The sequence below is a fragment of the Salvelinus sp. IW2-2015 genome, linkage group LG18 (assembly GCF_002910315.2).
Source record: "Salvelinus sp. IW2-2015 linkage group LG18, ASM291031v2, whole genome shotgun sequence".
Lineage (NCBI taxonomy): Eukaryota > Metazoa > Chordata > Actinopteri > Salmoniformes > Salmonidae > Salvelinus > Salvelinus sp. IW2-2015.
In genome coordinates, this window is record NC_036858.1 from 44,118,341 (window position 1) to 44,138,379 (window position 20,039).

At 39.4% G+C, this 20,039-nt stretch overlaps 1 protein-coding gene across 1 annotated transcript in view; it reads right to left on the bottom strand.

Moving 5' to 3' along the window:
* LOC111978446 (pro-neuregulin-3, membrane-bound isoform-like) overlaps nucleotides 1–20,039 on the bottom strand; it is a 528,893-nt gene that overhangs the window by 192,271 nt on the left and 316,583 nt on the right. The window contains exon 2 of the mRNA XM_024008516.2: nucleotides 15,686–15,815. Within this exon, the coding sequence (XP_023864284.2) occupies nucleotides 15,686–15,815 (130 nt within the window). The remainder of the gene's footprint in view (nucleotides 1–15,685; nucleotides 15,816–20,039) is intronic.

The following is a 20,039-nucleotide window of genomic DNA, read 5'->3' on the forward strand; positions in this document are numbered from 1 at the left end:
TAGAAGGGAAGAGAGTAAAAAAGTACACTGTGTGTGATGACAGGGGTGTAGTAAAGGCTGGCCCACTGCCAGCCTCGGTGTCAGCCCAGGGGGTGGAGTTATATGCATTAGCCGAGGCCTGTGGGTTGTCGGAAGTGGAGAATGTTACAATATACACTGGTTCTCGATATGCATTTTGGGTAGTTCCTAATTTCTAAACATTGTGGTCACAACGGGGCACGTTAACAGCGACAGGAACACCAATAAAAAATGTACATGAGGTAGAGGCATTATTAGAAGCATGTCAGCTACCCAGTAAATTAGCAGTGGTGAAATGAGAAGCTGAAGGTCAGTCTAACTTTCAGACTAATGCACCAGAACTAAAAACATTTCAGGAGGTTGAAAACGTTGACACAACCATTGCTAACGATAGAGCAGCAAAGGATAGTGTGGGGGAAGTGTTATCGCGTAAAAAAAGCTTTTATTCACCAGTAATGCCCTTTAGTGCTGCAACTAAGGGAGTGCAGTGGTCAGGGAAAGTTTAGACACCAGCAGACCACGAACCTGGGGATAGATAGCTTGTTGGGGTAATTATACTCAGGACAACATCCTAAGGTGTGAGGGAACCAAATGATTCTTATGGTCAAACGTCAGGGGGAAGAAGAGGCATATGAGCAGATGAAGGCATATTTACAGACTCATTTAGGGACTGAACTAGTGACTGAGAATTATACATTCTTTGCATGTATAATTAAGCACAGCTTAACGCATTATTAATGCTTGTTATGTTTTATGTTTCTTTTTGCTTTACAAGTCTTGTGCTATCACTCTCTTAAGAACCCAAAGGAGGAAATGGAGAAAGTCAAAAGCTCAAGCTGAAATGGAGGAAGTCAAAAGCTCCAGCTGAAATGTAATTATTAGTTGTAGGACGAGAGGGGGGAATAAGAGTTTGCATAGTGTGATGATAGATCAGAGGCTATAAGTCTCGGAGGTGTAAACATACTAATCAACTGTAGATTTTTGTTCATGTTCCATTTTCTGTTAATTTATAAGTAATTTCAAAGTGTATGTAATGTTGAACAGTATGGAGGTACTATTCAAAAAGGGGGGACTGTTGAATTGTAGTTTGAAATACTTGCTATACTAGAAGTTATTAATGGTTACATGAGGAATGTACTGTATATGGTGGGGTCAATGGAGGTTGGATAAGAAGTAGGGGTTACTAAGTGAGGGAAAAGGCAATCACTTGGTCACTGATAAGGTTGGATAGCTGTGGATTAGTGAGGAATGTGGGCCTTAGGTCAGGTCAGGTTAGATGAATGGAGAAGGAACAGTTTTATTACTCACATCACTTAACTTCCTACCTAGCAACAAATATGTATTGTTTAGAGGTGCAAGGAGGAGACTCTCCCTTAAGGAGGGTATACATACTTGTGCTGGTGGAAACATGTCTTTGTCTTTTCAGCTGTTTGACCCAGTGGGTGAATAAACTTGGTTTGAGCTTTGACTAGTTGTCTGTTAGGTTCAGACAAGCAGAGTGAAAAACTAACAGATGGAAACCTGCTTACTGTCATCCCTCAATGACAATAACAGCCCCCATTTGAGTCCACGCACATAAATAACCTGGGGCTACGTCAAAAAAGCTTCTCCACTTGTATTAAACCCAAAATGAAAAATGATCACACAATTATGGCAATGTTTCTGTAGAAGCMTATTATCTAATCATAGTGGTAACAATGCCAGGAGTTGTTTTGCTCCAGTTTGATGATTTACTTCTATGTTTTGGGTCATTGTCCTGTTGCATCACCCAACTTCTGTTGAACTTCAATTGGCGGACAGATAGCCTAACATTCTCCTGCAAAACGTCTTGATAAACTTGGGAATTCATTTTTCCGTCGATGATAGCTGTCCAGGCCCTGAGGCAGCAAAGCAGCCCCAAACCATGATGCGCCCTCCACCATACCTTGCAGTTGGAACGAGGTTATGATGTTGGTGTGCTGTGCCTTTTTTTCTCCACACTTAGTGTTGTGTGTTCCTTCCAAACAACTCAACTGTAGTTTCATCTTTCCACAGAATATTTTGCCAGTAGCGCTGTGGAACATCCAGGTGCGCTTTTGCAAATTTCAGACGTGGAGCAATGTTTTCTTTTGGACAGCAGTTGCTTCTTCCGTGGTGTCCTCCCTTGAACACCATTCTTGTTTAGTGTTTTATGTATCATAGACTCGTCAACAGAGATGTTAGCATGTTCCAGAGATTTCTGTAAGTCTTTAGCTGACACTGTAGGATTCTTTTCAACCTCATTGAGCATTCTGCGCTGTGCTCTTGCAGTCATCTTTGCAGGACAGCCACTCCTAGGGAGAGTAGCAACAGTGTTGAACTTTCTCCATTTATAGACAATTTGTCTTACCGTGGAGTGATAAACATCAAGGCTTTTAGAGATACTTTTATAAACCTTTCCAGCGTTATGCAAGTCAACAATTATTAATCTTAGATCTTCTGAGATCTCTTTTATTCGAGGCATGGTTCACATCAGGCAATGCTTCTTGTGAATAGCATACTCAAATTTTGTGAGTGTTTTTTATCGGGCAAGGCAGCTCTAACCGACATCTCCAATCTCGTCTCATTGATTTGACTCATTAGCCAAGGGGTTCACATACTTTTTCCAACTTACACTGTGAATGTTTAAATGATGTATTCAATATAGACAAGAAAAATACATTAATTTGTGTGTTATTAGTTTAACCTTTCTGAACCACCCATCCCGGATCCGGGATAATTGTCATCAGAAGCGCTGACTAGCATAGCCTAGCCTAGCGCCACAGGTATATAATATAATATAATTTTATGAAATCACAAGTGCAATATTGCAAAACACAGCTTAGCCTTTTGTTAATCCATCTGTCGTCTCAGATTTTGAAATTATGCTTTACAGCGAAAGCAATACAAGCGTTTGTGTAAGTTTATCGATCGCTCGACAAAACAATAAGTACACCTAGCATCAGGTAACTTGGTCACGAAAATCAGAAAAGCAATCAAATTAATCGTTTACCTTTGATGATCTTCGGATGTTTTCACTCACGAGACTCCCAGTTAGACAACAAATGTTCCTTTTGTTCCATAAAYATATTTTTTATATCCAAATACCTCCGTTAGTTTGATGCGTTATGCCCAGGAATCCACCGGAAAGAGCGGTCGTGACAACGCCGACAAAAATTCCAAATTATATCCATAATGTCCACAGAAACATGTCAAACGTTTTTTATAATCCATCCTCAGGTTGTTTTTCAAATATCTATTCGATAATATATAAACCGGGACAGTTGGCTTTTCACTAGGACCGGGAGTAACAATGGCTGCCTTTCTCTTTTGCGCACAGTCACTCTGAGAGCTCCCACCTATCCACTTACGCAATGTGGTCGTTCACACTCATTCTTCAAAATAAAAGCCTGAAACTATGTCTAAAGGCTGTTGACACCTTAGGGAAGCCATAGAAAAAGAGGTCTGGTTGATATCCCTTTATATGGGCAATAGGGATGCATAGGAACAGAGAGGTTTCAAGAAAAGGGGCACTTCCTGATTGGATTTTCCTCAGGTTTTAGCCTGCAATATCAGTTCTGTTTAACTCACAGACAAATTGTTTACAGTTTTGGAAACTTCAGAGTGTTTTCTATTCTAATCTGACAATTATATGCATATTCTAGTTTCGGGGCTGAGAAATATGCAGTTTCAAATGGGTACGTTTTTTAGCCAAAAACGAAAATATCGCCCCCTAGTCTTAAGACTACGTTTGTCTATTGTTGTTACTTAGATGAAGATCAGATCAAATTTGATGACCAATTTATACAGAAATCCAGGTAATTCCAAAGGACTCACATACTTTGTCTTGCCACTGAACATAGCGTTTGGCAAAAAAAAACATGATTATTTGTCTCTCTGAAATTAAACCATCAAGTGATAGATTTCAAACAAATACATATCTGTCATTGAACAACCCCATGCCATTATTAGATAGTGAAAAAAACAGCACTCTCTCTCATAAATTCTTTAAACAATAAAAGCTTAAATTACTAACGTTTCTGAAAATTAGATATATATTGTTTTGGAATTCAACTCTTCATATGTTTTTTTGGGGAAAAGAGCAGACTTCCTACAATTCTACACATTTGCCATGGGGCAGATGTGCAGTTTTATATCTAACCTTATGCTATTGTACACATTTTGCCATGAGGCAGATATTTGTTTTCGCTGTTTTAAAGCTAATTTCCTGCAATTCTACACAAACTGCCATGGGGCAGAGAGAAACATGTGCCTTTTTTTTGCTAATCTCATGCTATTCTATACATTTTGCAATGAGGCTGAAAGAATTTTGCATTTTTGAAGCTAATTTCCTGTAATTCAATAAAAATAAATCCATGGTTTATCATATCATAGCAAAACATATGCCTATATATACATTTTAAATCCCTGGAACAGATAGTTTGTTTTTCCCAATCTTAATTTTAATAGCCTGGGAAAAAGCCTGTCAAAATTTGATTTGATTTGATTTTGATATCCAAGGACATTGACTGGTGATTTAGCCCAGGTTAAACCCTGATTAGAGTGTATCTGTGAGAGTTTGGTCTAAACAACTTCTAAACTCTAACAGCTGTAGCCGCCCAACATTACAACCCATAAATGAAAGGCACAAGACACTTTAAAATGACCTCCCCAATGTGCATAATAAAACATTTAATGTGTCCGCTGTTTGTCTGAGACTAATAATAGAAACTAATGGACTCAAGTTTTCCCTTTCTCCTCTGGTGCTCTTTCTCTTCTTTTTATTTGTTGTGTTTGTGTATGTACAGTTGAAGTCGGAAGTTTACATACACTTCGGAGTCATTAAAACAAATTTTTCAACCACTCCACAACACACTATAGTTTTGGCAAGTCGGTTAGGACACCTACTTTGCATGACACAAGTCATTTTTCCAACAATTGTTTACAGACAGATTATTTCACTTATATTTCACTGTATCACAAGTCCAGTGGGTCAGAAGTTTACATGCACTAAGTTGACTGTGCCTTTAAACAGCTTGTCAGGAGGAATGGGCCAAAGGTCACCCAACTTATTGTGGGAAGCTTGCGGAAGGCTACCCAAAACTTTTGACCCAAGTTAAACAATTTAAAGGCAATGTTACCAAATACTAATTGAGTGTATGTAAACTTCTGACCCACTGGGAATGTGATGAAAGAAATAAAAGCTGAAATGAATCATTCTCTCTACTATTATTTGGACATTTCACATTCTTAATAAATTAAAGTGGTGATCGTAACTGACCTAAAACAGGGAATTTCTACTTGGATTAAATGTCAGGAATTGTGAAAAACTGAGTTTAAATGTATTTGGATAAGGTGTATGTAAACTTCCGACTTCAACTGTAAGTATTCAGACCCTTTGCTATGAGACTTGAAATTGAGCTCAGGTGCATCCTGTTTCCATTGATCATCTTTGAGATGTTTCTGGTAAATTTAACTGATTATACATGATTTGGAAAGGCACACACCTGTCTATATAAGGTCCAACATTTGACAGTGCATTTCAGAGCAAAAATCAAGCCATGAGGCGAAAGGAATTGTCTGTAGACCTCCGAGACCGGATTGTGTTGAAGGAACAGATCTGGGGAAGGGCATCAAAATATTTGTCCTTGAGTGGCCCAGCCAGAGCCCGGACTTGAAACAGATCGAACATCGCTGGAGAGAACTGAAAATAGCTGTGCAGCAACGCTCCCCGCATAAGAGGATCTGCAGAGAAGAATGGGAGAAACTCCCCAAATACTGTGGTGGAAATTACAACGTCATGTAATTCACATTACTTTATATTAGAAGGTACTCTTATATTAGTACTTTCACACTCTGTTTGTTCTTATGAGAGGAGCCTCTGAGGCTTAACTCCGACAGTTGATTTACGATGCCTTGGTGAAAAACCCAAAGACTGCATTCCATTCCATGATTAGTGTCTGTGTGAAATGTTGGCCTGTCTGCCAGTGCCAGGCGAACCTTCCCTCCAGTTTATTTCTCCCACATTGCAGATGAACACTGGACTTCATAATTTGAGGGAAGGACCTATGTTACATTAGTATTTCTGTATAAACAATTAGTAAATGACCTAGAAACATACATTTGGCACCATGTAAATCTTGCTGTCTGTTGCGTGAGAGCATTTCTGTTTTTAGTCACGGAGACTCAGGAGAACTATAAAGAGTTGTAACCTTACCCTGCTTATTTGGGCTATTGACAATCACCATTGGGTGACCATTAATGCAATAATTCTTTATAAAGTTTGATGAATTTGAGAACATCTAAAAGTCTTACTTTTGGTTAGAATAATTCCATGACAATACAGTTGTGCGAAGCTTGTAGCATCATACCAAGAAGACTAGAGGCTGTAATCGCTGCCAAAGGTCTTTCAAAAGTACTGAGTAAACCGGTCTTTGTTTTGTCATTATGGGGTTTTGTGTTTAGACTGATGAGGGGATTTTTGAAATCAATTTTACAATATGGCTGCAACGTAACAAAATGTTTAAAAAGTCAAGGTGTCTGAAAACTTTACGAATGCGCCGTAGTACCCTCTGAGGAAAGGGTTCTACCGGGAAACAAAAGGGTTATACCTGGGACCAAAACGGGTTCCTCAAAGGGTTCTGCTATGGGGACAGCTGAAGAACCATTTTAGGTTCTAGATAACACCTTTTTTCTAAGAGTGTATAATGAAACAAGTCCACTCAGAGAATGGGCCCCAGTAGAGGTGTTAAAGGGAGAGTTTAGCGTTAGCACAATGACTGGCTTGAGAAACTACCTTTAACTTCCTTCATACTTGGACGCAGATACATACAAATTGTAACCACAAGTTCATCTGACTCTGGGGAAGTAGATAAAGTCAGATGAACTCGTGACTACAATTTTTATGTATCTGAGTCCAAGTATGAAGGAAGTTAAAGGTAGTTTCGCGTGCCAATGTTAACTAGTGTTAGTACAATGACTATAGATTTCCAGTCATTGTGCTAACGCTAGATAGCAATTTCTCTAACGCTAGTCAGCAACTTACTTCATACTGTACGCAGATACATAAAAATGGTATCCACAAGTTCATCTGACTCATTGTCAAAATCACAAACTATCCTTTTAAATTCAAATAAGCGCTGGCAATAAAAATTATGAAAAAAAGGTATGACTCATCACACTGGAGTGTGTTGATCTAACCTTGTACAGAAGGCTGATTAAAATTGGCAAGTGAACACCAGGTCTTTAATTACCAATAATTGTATTTGATTTAATCAGGTGCCTCTGATATTCAAGGCTATGAGCATATGCTCTGCAAGCATTACCATACCTAAATCAAACACAGAGAAAGCTGATCCTCCCCTCCCTCACCTCTATCTGTCTATTCCCATGCTGGCCATCTCTCCCTCTTCCATTTTGCTGGCATAGTGAATGTTCTTAATCACATCTGTGGAGGTTCATTAGCAGACTCTCTGTCTAGATGCAATATTTGGACTCTTATCCTGATTTTCTCCAACCTCGAAAACATGCATCTGCATCAGAAGCACTCATTACTCAGAGAGGGCTCAGGCGAGCCCCCACTGATACACAATCAATTTCACGCTCCGATGGCATTAAGAACAGACAAGAAAAAGAGGGGAGATATTTCTTTTTTTTTTACTGAAGCAGATGGGTTTTTCATGCAGCCGGGATACAGACAGGGAGCAGAATGGATCTGCTGTTTGTTTACCGTACATGGCACACACACACACACACACACACACACACACACACACACACACACACTTGGGATCAATCTACACAACACAAACCTTTATCCCCAAGGCTTCACCCGTGAAGGCTGAGTATATGAAATCACAGGGTGTCAAAAACAATATACCAGATAATACAATTGTCCCCCTCCATATACCGGACACACTCTTGTGCTCAGGTGCATTGTGGGTACTCAGAAGCTATGGAGAAATGGAACTGAAATGTCCATTTTGTGTCTACGACAACAGTTTGCTATGAGGTGCCACAGTCAGAAAACCATAAGGAAGGAAGATCTGAACACATATGCTTTCCTTCCCTCCCCTTCCCCCTGTACTCTCTGAACTTTGGTGTTTTCTGGAACAGCAGTTTGCTGCAAGAGTTACTCTGCTTTTTATCTAATGCAAATGTCAATCAAGATGAATTGAAAAATGCAGTTGCACATGACTGAAAGGAGCCCAAACTGCCTCTGAAAAAAGTACCTCACCATCTGATAGAGAATGCAGGTCAAACAAGGACATTTTGGGGCTTAAAGGGCCAATCTGCAGCTGAAACAATAAGTAAATGGCCACCCCACCTCTTTATTTCGTTAAAAGCTGAGGGATGGGCCTGAATGAATGTAACCACTCTCAAATTCATAGACAGAGATATGGACTGACTATCCATGATATCAACCTTTTGTTTAAACCATGTTTTGAGGCTATACAGTGTCTGTTTACATGTTCAATGTTTATAAACAATCGAGAGAAAAAAAGATGTTTGGTAACTAACTCTAACACTTGACTCCACCCCCCCCCTTACTAGCTCTGACCTCACTGATAGCTACCTTATTGAGGAAAATGTACTTACTATCTGTGATATGTGGTTGTCCCACCTAGCTACAGTATCTTAAGATGAATGCACTAACTAAGTCGCTTTGGATAAGAGCATCTGCTAAATGACTAAAATGAGTAAAACAAACATAGATTTGGGGTTCTGACGGGGTACGACAGTTGAACGAAGCTCATCAGGCAGTTKTAAGTTATATTCTTCAAGAATAAATGGTTATATATCATTAATTTATAAGTCCAAAAATGAATGCAGCAACTGCAAATTGCCACTTTAAGAGGCTGCCGATAGTGAATTACCTTATAGGACCTCCTCAGGGCATAGGATATGTCTTGGATATAAACCTTCACAATGCACCAACTATTTGATTTAAATTAAACTAAGGCTTCAAATGCCTAGCTCTGGGAAATTGATATTCGCAGCCCTTTCATCATGGACACAAACTCCTCAACACCACCGCCATTCCAGTTCCCCACATCAGTCTAACATAAGCAATTAGAACTCTAAATAGTAGTAGGCCTAGTTACTTTGTCTAAGCCCAAGACACCAGACTACTGCCAGACTACTGCTATTCCTCAGTGCAACTGATCAATGAATAACAAATGGCATGATGAGGCAATATAATAGGCATTGATCTAAATTATTAGCCTGGCCCCAGATTTGTTTATGTAATTGCGAATCTCATTGTCAAAGTCAGGCATGATAGTTCCATAAGGAGTTTCAGATTAATTTCAGATAACACGCTTATTCCACCAGGGAGAAGCAAACATCCCCAGCTGCGTGCACGGCATCTCAGTCTCAATAATATTGACAGGGGCTTTGCATGGATCTCAGCTCTCGTTTCAAACCTGCACTTCTGCACAGTGACAGATGGGATTGCCTTTCTCCATTGCCACAACGGCGAGGAAAGGCTTAACGTCCCCTTGGATGGAGGCCCTTACAGTCGGTTGCAAAAAATAAATTGAATTCCTGCTCAACAGATAGAATAAATATACGTGGCAGTGTGTTCAAGCCCTGTGTCTCTCTGGGAAGACCAAGCCTGGCCTGGCTGACACAATTAGGGATAGATTTGTATTCAAGTAACCACTAGCGAAAGAGAGAGAAAAAGTAACAGAAAGAGAGAGTAAAACAGAAGCGCTCTATGCAACCAGAAGCGATCTTCAAAACAAAACAACAAGCCTGCAAAAATGTTGTATTGAAAAAATGTATTATTATAAAAATGTGGGCTACAGAAAGAAACAAAATAGTACAATTTGAAGCCATATGGCATTAAGTATTAGAAGCAATAGAATTTGTTTTTATTATGAGACAAACAAGATGGGTATGAATATGGTGTATGATGCCATCAAGGTTTGTTGAAATGTATGTAAGTCTGAGTTGGTGTTTTTGTCTTTACTCATCTTTATTCTTCATGTTGAAGGTTGGGCATTAAGTCCCAGCCGACCTCATCTCTAGTTTAATGTATCTACGTTTGTGAAATGTTAAGTTGCCTATTGTCTTTGTATACAGTATATGTTTGTATTTTCTAAAACCCAAATAAATAAAATAAATAAAAAACTGAATTGCAAATATATAGTTGCAGTACTTAACTCAAATCAGAGGGGTAATTTGAAACAAAATCCTGTGCTATAATTACCATAATCAACGTAGACCACTGAACTCCAAATAGCCATGTGTAAGTGTATATTCTCCAGTGAGTGCCTAGGGGTTTTGTTATGCAGATTTATTTTTATATAACAGTACTGACTAATTTAGTGGTTAGATGAACACAAATGTTTTGATAGCATGCTACTGTATGCTGCCCAAAGCAAGACGCTATTGTATGTTTCTGTTAGGGAGTACCCTCAGGTAAACAAACAACGTCATTGTTCACTAAGAGTAGTAAACAGTGATTTTATAAACTGAATTAATAGTTTGGGGGGCAGTTTTCAGCTACTTTGAGACTTGTAGGGAAAGGAAGTTGATTCATGATTTATGATTCTATGGAAAATGGTTGAGCAGAGGATTAAGATTCATCTGAACATAAAAATGATGCATTCTGAGACAAAATGCATCTGGAATAACATCAATTTGTCTCCGTTAATATAACAATTGATGATTAGTCTCAATTCCGTGTAAACTCAAATTGAATTAAACATGCATCGATCCAGTGTTTCATGTGAGACTTGTCATCTTTGTTGATTATTCTTTTGTTTGTTTTACCTCAAAGCATGCCAATAGAATATACATTCTCATAATTCTTCCCTTTCAGATGCAATGCAGTGTTTTATCACTGATAGCCTCTCAGTCTGCTGAGGCTTTTGCCTGGAGATCATTGAATGATATGCCCTTACCCGTGCAGTTAGACGAGGCATCATTAACAACGTAGAGAGATGAAACTGAACCGGGTATTATTATTTCCAAAAAGCTCTCAGTCTCAAATCACAATTAGATGTTAATCCATGTTTCTCAAAAGTCAAGTTTCGAAGTTGTTCCAAACTTCAAATTTCTAAGTGTTTAAGGTTAAGTTTACGCATTAACTCCACATTTTTAAGGTTAGGGTTAAGTTTAGGCATTTACTCCGAAGTCCTAAGGTTAGGCATTAACTCCAAATGGTTAAGGTAAGGGTTAAGGTTTGGGATAGGCATTAAATAAAAATAGATATTATGTTTTTTGCGCTGGATTTGAACATACAATTTTTTGCCCATCCACCATACCAGTCCATAATGCCATCACAAAACCGAAACTTAAAAGGCTCCTTAACAGCTTCTACACCCAAGCCATTAGACTGCTAAACAAACTATTTGCATTGACCCCCTTTTTACGCTGCTGCTACTCGTTGTTTATTATCTATGCATAGTAACTTTATCCCTACCTACATGTACATACAGTACCTCAATACCTCATACCTCGACTAACCTGTACCCCCACACATTGAGTCGGTATCGGTATCCCCTGTATATAGCCTAGTTATTGTCATTTTAATGTGTTACTTTTTAAAAACCTTTGTTTATTAGTAAATATTTTCTGAACTCATATTTTCAGCATTGTTGGTTAACAGCTTGGGATGTTACTTGAAGGTAACATCGCTCACCGTTGCCCCTAGTGGACAGTTTCCACATCATCCTCAGACATGGATCGACATCTAATACTGACTTGTATCTTTTTATATTTTTTTTATTTAACCTATATTTCACAAGGCAAGTCTAAAGAACAAATTCTTACTTACAATGATGGCCTACTGGGGAACAGTGGGTTAGATGCCTTGTTCAGGGACAGAACAACAGATTTTTACCTTGTCAGCTTAGGGATTCAATCCAGCAACCTTTTGGTTACTGACCCAATGCTCTAACCACTAGGGGACCTGCTGCCCCAAAATCATGGGTGACCTGGCTGATTATTTCATAGTTCTTCTGACATTTTACTGGAAACCATGACTATATGCCTGATTGTTGGGGTGACAGGTAGCCTAGTGGTTAGAGCGTTGGACTAGTAACCAAAAGGTTGCAAGCGAGATTTCCTGAGCTGACAAGGTAAACGAAAATCTGTCGTTCTGCCCCTAAACAAGGCACTGTTCCTAAGCCGTCATTGAAAATAAGAATTTGTTCTTAACGGACTTGCATAGTTAAATAAAGGAAAAATGAAATTGTTGAGAGTGCTTTCATTTCTAAGGCTAATAACAACCAACCATTTTCTGCTATGTTCCCAACAATCACATCAGCCCTCTCTCACTTATTGTGTCATATAAATCATTCACACTCAATATTTCTAATCAGTGCCCAGTATAATCCACAACACCGTCAAAAGAGCTGCATTTCTGTTTGATATAAAGGATGTTTTATACATTTAGGGCCAAGGGACATCCCCGCAAGCCAAATAGTAACTTTCTTTGATAACTATGCCTCATCCCATATGCCTCATAGAACTAGCAAAGACAATCCAGGTTCTTTGCGGAGGCACCTAACACCCATCTGGTGTGAGGAATTAGTATTTTACAGCCTTTTCTGTCCGCTTGTATCAATTTGTTCAAGGCCAAGCAGCCTGCAATGCAACCTCAGCCTCCGAAAGACTCCAGCAGTCCTTTCAGACTGTGTTGCCATGGCAACAGGCAGCAACAAAGAACAACCACCTATTTTCAAGATTGGTCTTGAAAATAAACATAAAGTTACAGTTCTCAGAATTGTTCTCAGAATTGTAGAGGACGAGGCCATACCTGAGGTAAGATTAGACCCAAGTGAAATAATCATAGAGTAGCACTCTCCTAAACAAAACATTTTAGTACTCATCACTGCATTCTCTACCAGAAAGTTGTTTGGCCCTCTTTGAAGTCACGTATGTTAATACATTGCTATCTTTTCATTTATAAAGCCATTTTACAAAAAGTCCCAATTTACCTAACATCTTTACTAAACTTTAGACATACGAGTTACCACACCTGGTCTCTGGAAATTCCTTTGATCTCTACTGAGTTAGGTAAATCGGCTTTTAGTGTTCTTGCACCTTATTTGTGGAACAATCTTCAAAATGTTCTTACATTTGATGTTTTGGTGCCACTAGGGCAATTCAGAAGGCTGATTGAGGAACTTATTACTGATGAATGTGTTAATTTTTTATGACCATGTTGTTCTTTCTATTTGCATTTTGTATTAATATTAATGTGTGTATTTTCTGTATTTTCTGTAATTCAGGGCTCATCTGTAAAAGAGACCTTGGTCTCAGTATGACCAAAATAAAGGTTAAAAAAATACACTGCTCTCTTAGATTCTCTTCGACGTGTGCATGACTGTGTGTGTATGTATTACTCTTCGCAGCATTAACGGGATACTTCGGGATTTTGGCAATGAAGCCCTTTATCTACTTCCCCATAGTCAGACGAACTCACGGATACCATTTGTATGTCGCCGTGTCCAGTTTGAAGGAAATTAGCGGTAGTTCCGTGAGACAATTCTAACTAGTGTTAGCTCAATGACTGGACGTCTATGGGTATCTACTGCAGATACCCATAGACATCCAGTCATTGCGCTAACGCTGGTTAGCAAATGTGCTAGCTCTAGATAGCAACTTTCTTCAAACTCTACGCATAGACATAAAAATGGTTTCCACGAGTTCTTCTGACTCTGGGGAAGTAGATAAAGGGCCTCATTGCCAAAATCCCAAAGTTTCCCTTTAATCCTTTGTAAAACACATGTAACAGAGTAAAAAATGGAGTCTTGGTTATATGTGAGTTTTACCAAAATGAAGTTGTCGACCAGTGTTGATGGAGCCTCCAAACGGTTAAAGGTGTTACTGCAGATTTGGTACAACGTGTGTTGCTGATGTTCTCCAGCAGACAAAGCTATTCCTATACCAGAGGTACATGTACATATCCTGAAACATGCTGTCTGCAATATTTCATACCTTTTACAATATTTTTTTTTTTTATACTTTAAAACATTATAGTTATTATCCATGTTGGGATGTGATGGTGGATGTACAGTTTAGCTTGCTAACAATAACTTTGTGGACTATTTGCTCTGCGCCACGTTTTTGTAAGCTAGATAGCAAGCTAGCTAGCGAGTGTTCGAAATCGTCACATTTCTGATGCAAGCTGCATATGTATGAGGATTGTGCATTAAGTGATTTATGAAAAGGAAATGTTTTCTTTTCTTTCACAAATCCAGATCCTGTCACGTTTGCAGTGACCCTTGGGCATGTGTGAAGACATTCACACATTGTCTGTCTTCCAGGTATGTTTTAATATGTGTTATTCAGTGTGTTGTGCATGCTTGTTGGTTCTCCTGCAGAGCTCACGATTACTCTCTCGCTCTCAATGCAAAGCAATGTAGTCGTTCTGATTTGGAATTCTGGTTGAATATGTGAATTGTTTGTAAAATTTAGAAAATGCCTTTGACTTTAATTGGATAGAATTGAATTGGATTTATATTGTACTAAAACTATACGATAATTTGTTTAAATGTGTATTGTGGATTATGTATTCATGTTAATATGTAAAGAAAATGTTATTATTTTAATTGTATAATAAAAATATACAAATCTAAAGCTATTCCTATGCTGGAGATCCTGTCATGTTTGCAGTGACCCTTGTGCATGTATGAAGACATTCATACGTTGTGTCTGTCTTCCAGGAATAAATAAGACCCGAAAGCAAGTCCTGTATCTGTCATCCCTCTGACCAGCCAAACAGAGTTACACATATTTCACAGAATTCCGTGGCTGACGCATTTACCACTACTCAGCATTAACACATCAGGCCTTCAGTGACCTGGTACTTCCAGAGTGAGGCTACATAACAGAAGTCTTTGAACAGCCAGCCGACTGGAAGTCCTCAGATTATGATTTGGAAGGAGTTTGTTCTAGGACGTAATTAGAGAGGCTCAGTGTTTGAACAGGCTAAGTAGTCAAATAAGTAGGACGACTAAAACTACTTCACCAATTACCACCGTTCAAACGAGGACACTTGGTCTCGTGGTTTCTTGGCTCATTGGTTAGGATTATTAATTTATTCATTCCTTTACTCCATTGTAACTTGGGGTGGGTAACTTGTAAAGAACCTGTTGCATTAATCACTCAGAAATGTCTTCACTGAACTGCAGAATCGGTCTAAGACATCAATCTTTTAATCACAAGTGTTGCACAAGATTACAGTACATTTTACTAAGACCACCCTGTGGGGACAAACTTCTGTAAAACTGACACTTTAAATCGGACAGAAAATGAACTCTGTGCACCACAGCAGGTTAACTAGTAGAGTCACCATCAAACTAACTATCTGACAGAATACTGTTACTATCTGTTTATAACAGTAGACTCTTTCAATCTTTCCTCTGTTAAAGATGCACTCTGGGATCTTAAGCATAACAAATTCATAACATATTGCACAAATTGGATTTGTAACATACCACATGAATAGCAAATTACGTACGATATCATACAAATTGCAAAATCATATCACACGAAATGGCTGACGTAGTACACAATTGGCTGAAATAGTACACAACAAACAGGGACCGTTTTTGGGTCGTGAGCACCTTTTTCAAAACTACTGGCTGAAGTTATACAAAAGTTTGAGAGTGCATCTTTAAGCCTCTTTCACACACATACACAGTCGTCTTACCTGCAATGTTTGTGTGGGCCACTCAGCGTCTCGATGACAAAGCATTCTCCATCATTCAAGCAGTAGGCCAGGTCCTTCACGTGACATTGCTTGAAATGCTCTGAACGCATTTGAGGAATGGTGGGTGACGCTGCAGAGAAAATAACGAAATTACAGAAAAGGGAGATGGAGAAAGAGAGAAAAAAGAAAGAGATAATTTTAGTTAAAACTTCTTATGGCTGGGGGCAGCATTGAGTAGCTTGGATGAATAAGGTACCCAGAGTAAACTGCCTGCTACTCAGTCCCAGAAGCTAAGATATGCATATCATTAGTAGATTTGGATAGAAAACTCTCTGAAGTTTCTAAAACTGTTTGAATGATGTCTGAGTATAACAAAACTCATACGGCAGGCAAAAAACCTGAATAAAATTCCAACCAGGAAGTGGGAAATCTGAGGTTTGCAGGTTTACCTATCCAATATACAGTGTCCATGGGGTCATATTACACTTCATAAGTCTTCCACTACATGTCAACAGTCTTTCGAACCTTGTTTGATGCTTCTACTGCGAAGGATTAGGGAATAAGAGCTGAGTGAGTCAGGGCTCTGGCAGCACCCCCGTGAGAGTTAGCTGCATTCCATCGCATTTCTACAGACAAAGGAATTCTCCGGTTGAAACATCATTGAAGATTTATGTTAAAAACATCCTAAAGATTGATTCTATACATCATTTGACATGTTTCTACAAACTGTAATGTAATTTTTTTACTTTTCGTCTGGCCTGCGCGTCATCAATTTGGATTTTGGAACTAAACGCGCAAACAAAAAGGAGGTATTTGGACATAAATTAAGGACGTTATCGAACAAAACAAACATTTATTGTGGAACTGGGATTCCTGGGAGTGCATTTTGATGAAGATCATCAAAGGTAAGTGAATATTTATAATACTATTTCTGACTTCTGTTGACTCCACAACATGGCGGGTACCTGTTTGGCTTGTTTTGGTCTCTGAGCGCTGTACTCAGATTATTGCATGGTGTGCTTTTTCCGTAAAGTTTTTTTTTTTAAATCTGACACAGCGGTTGCATTAAGGAGTAGTTTATCTAAAGTTCCACGTAAAACACTTGTAACTTTTATCAATGTTTATTATGATTATTTCTGTAAATTGATGTGGCTCTGTCACGTTCTGACCATAGTTCTTGTGTGTTTTACTTGTTTTAGTGTTTGGTCAGGACGTGAGCTGGGTGGGCATTCTATGTTGTGTGTCTAGTTTGTCTGTTTCRATGTTTGGCCTAATATGGTTCTCAATCAGAGGCAGGTGTTTTGTGTTGTCTCTGATTGGGAATCATATTTAGGTGGCTTGTTTTGTGTTGGGGTTTGTGGGTGGTTGTTTCCTGTCTTTGTGTTCATTTTCACCAGAGAGGACTGTTTCGGTTTGCCACGTTTGTTATTTTTGTATTGTTGTAAGTATTCACAGTTTCGTTTATTAAACATGTTGAGGACTGGCTACACTGCGTGTTGGTCCAATCCCTGCTACACCTTCTCTTCTCGTGAAGAGGAGGAAGGCTGCCGTTACAGGCTCTCTGCAAAATCACAGGATGATTGAGGCAAAACGTTACTGAACATAACGCGCCAATGTAAACTAAGATATTTGGGTATAAATATGAACTTTATCGAACAAAACATACATGTATTGTGTAACATGAAGTCCTATGAGTGTCATCTGATGAAGATCATCAAAGGTTAGTGATTCATTTTCTCTATTTCTGCTTTTTGTGACTCCTGTCTTTGGCTGAAAAAATGGCTGTGTTTTTCTGTGACTAGGTACTGACCATACATAATCAGATGGTGTGCTTTCGTCATAAAGCCTTTTTGAAATCGGACACTCTGGTGGGATTAACAACAAGTGTATCTTTAAAATGGTGTAAAATACTTGTATGTTTGAGGAATTTTAATTATGAGATTTCTGTTATATGAATTTGGTGCCCTGCACTTTCACTGGCTGTTGTGAAGTCAATCCCCTTAACGGGATCTCAGCCATAAGAAGTAAAAAAATAACAAGGAACACATTTCATCAGTTCATATTCAAATCATAACGATAAGACATATATTTGTTATGCCTATCTACGACTAAGTAGTAAGCAACATGTAAAACTCAAAAAGGTACTCTAAGAACTGAAAAAAAATCTAAATCAAATAAAACTCCCAACAAATTCCCCAGAAATGCACAGTAAGACCACACCCTGCACTGCTGCAGCTGGAGTAGCCATGTGAGTGTTTTCCTATTAGTCTCCTTTGCAGGTTACTGTAGAAGTGACAGTGGACGTGCTGTAATACATGGTATGTAAAGTTAATACAACGCCCAGTGTTTGCTTAGCTCCTGGTACATCACTGAGAGAAGATGAATGAGGGATGCTGATAATCTGTCCTGCTATGATTAATACTGGAAGGTCTGCAGTGTTTGGGAACTTGACTCCTCAAAATGATTAATAACACCAAGCCTGGTGTACACAGAGCCTACGGTGTGGTGAGAATATCAACTTTGCCTAACTGATGACAGTCCTATTAAAATGCTAGACCATGCCTCAATGGTCCTTCATACATGGGGAGTTAGCCTAACTAAACCGGGGTTGAGCCATGCCTTTGTGTTTTTCATTTCACGTATGCTGACAGTACGCATTAAGTACAGAGAACCCTGACTCGAACAGGTATGTGGTGCCAAACTGGATCAGAACATCTACTGCTTTCTCAGTCAGTTTCTCAACCTCAAAAAGCATCTTGCATCAATCAGTGTATTCCAGTTCAGAATGAAAAGGATTACTTGTGTTTTAACAGCAACAGTTATCTTCCATCTTCATCTGTACTGTTACTTAGGGTTGCACTAGTAGCTAGATAGCTAGATAGCTTGCTTTGGCTAACGTTGGCTAGCTAGCTATTGGCTGTGTACAAGGGGATTGTTTGAAAGAGAAACTCACATCGACTACTATGAGCGATGGTACTCCCTTATTTCTGCTTATCATCACCTGTTATAAAATCACAAAAATGCCTTGCTGACTTACTTTCCGCTGTCGAAGCACTGTTTCCTGAAGCATTATGCCCTGTTCTGAAAGAGCTCCCTGGGTTTACCGTCATGCTGTGGATGTTTAGTCAGTTAATATGTTCGTTTTGAGAGACTCATTACTAAGCACTTCTCTGCACAAAACACATTGTGGGCACTCCTCATTATTTCTCAAAGTTTGTATTAAACCAAGAGAGAGGAACTCATCGCTGTATTTGGTTTCATGACAATTGAGCTCAGTCAGAACTTGTCGCTATCTTCAGTCCATTTGATGACAGCAGTGAGTGATGGCGAGTGGGAATTACAAGCCAGTGGCTGACAGCACATCATCTGCTGCTGAACAACAGCATTGCAGCGTGTGGGTCGCGTAGTAAAAAGATCCGTTAAACCATGAAGCACACAGGCATCTTCCACACACTCGCGCAGCTGCCAAACTGAGCAGAGCCACCGCTGCTAAGCAGAGAGCGCACTGAACAGAGTGCAGTTGCAGTAATTAATGCAATAATTCTAAATGTACTCTGACCCGTCGCGACCCACCATTAACAGGTCTGTGACCCACTGCGACCCATACTTTAAGAAGGGCTGGTCTAGACCTGTTGTTTAGAAAGCATGTGACGGATCACATTTGATTATGTGGACCTCTGGTTGAGAGTCTCTCTGCATGCAGAGTGTATGCCATCCAGAGGAACTGGGGCTCATTTCACTGGGTGTGTTGTTACAGAGAGGGGAACATCTCCAGTAAGAGTGCCTCTCTATAGCTGCCACAAAAAGGGAAGTGCTCTTCACCCCCTATTAAATCTCTTTTTACGCCAGGGAATCCAAGTATAACACAACCAGAGCCAATGGAAAGGACTCTCAGGCAAGGCCCAGGGGACAGATGGTTACCATGATGTTGGAGCACCACCAAAGCATTGCTTTTAAAAGGGCAGGGATATGTATGCTGGCTGTCATTATAAGCTTTATTCAGTGTTAATGACAGCCCTTTCTGAATCTACCCTGCTCTACTACTTCTCCTATAGAACAACAGCAGAATTTGACTTTACTGTATTTGTGACCCCTCAAAAACTCAGGTAAAATACAGGAACAGATTATTTGACCTCGGACCCTTATGTCTAATTACCACCATTGTTTGCTTCACTACTGCCTCCCCTACCAGACCTCACCCACACACACACACACACACACACACACACACACACACACACACACACACACACACACACCACCACCACAACACACACACACACACACACACCACACCCCACACACACACACACACACACACACACACACACACACACACACACACACACACAAC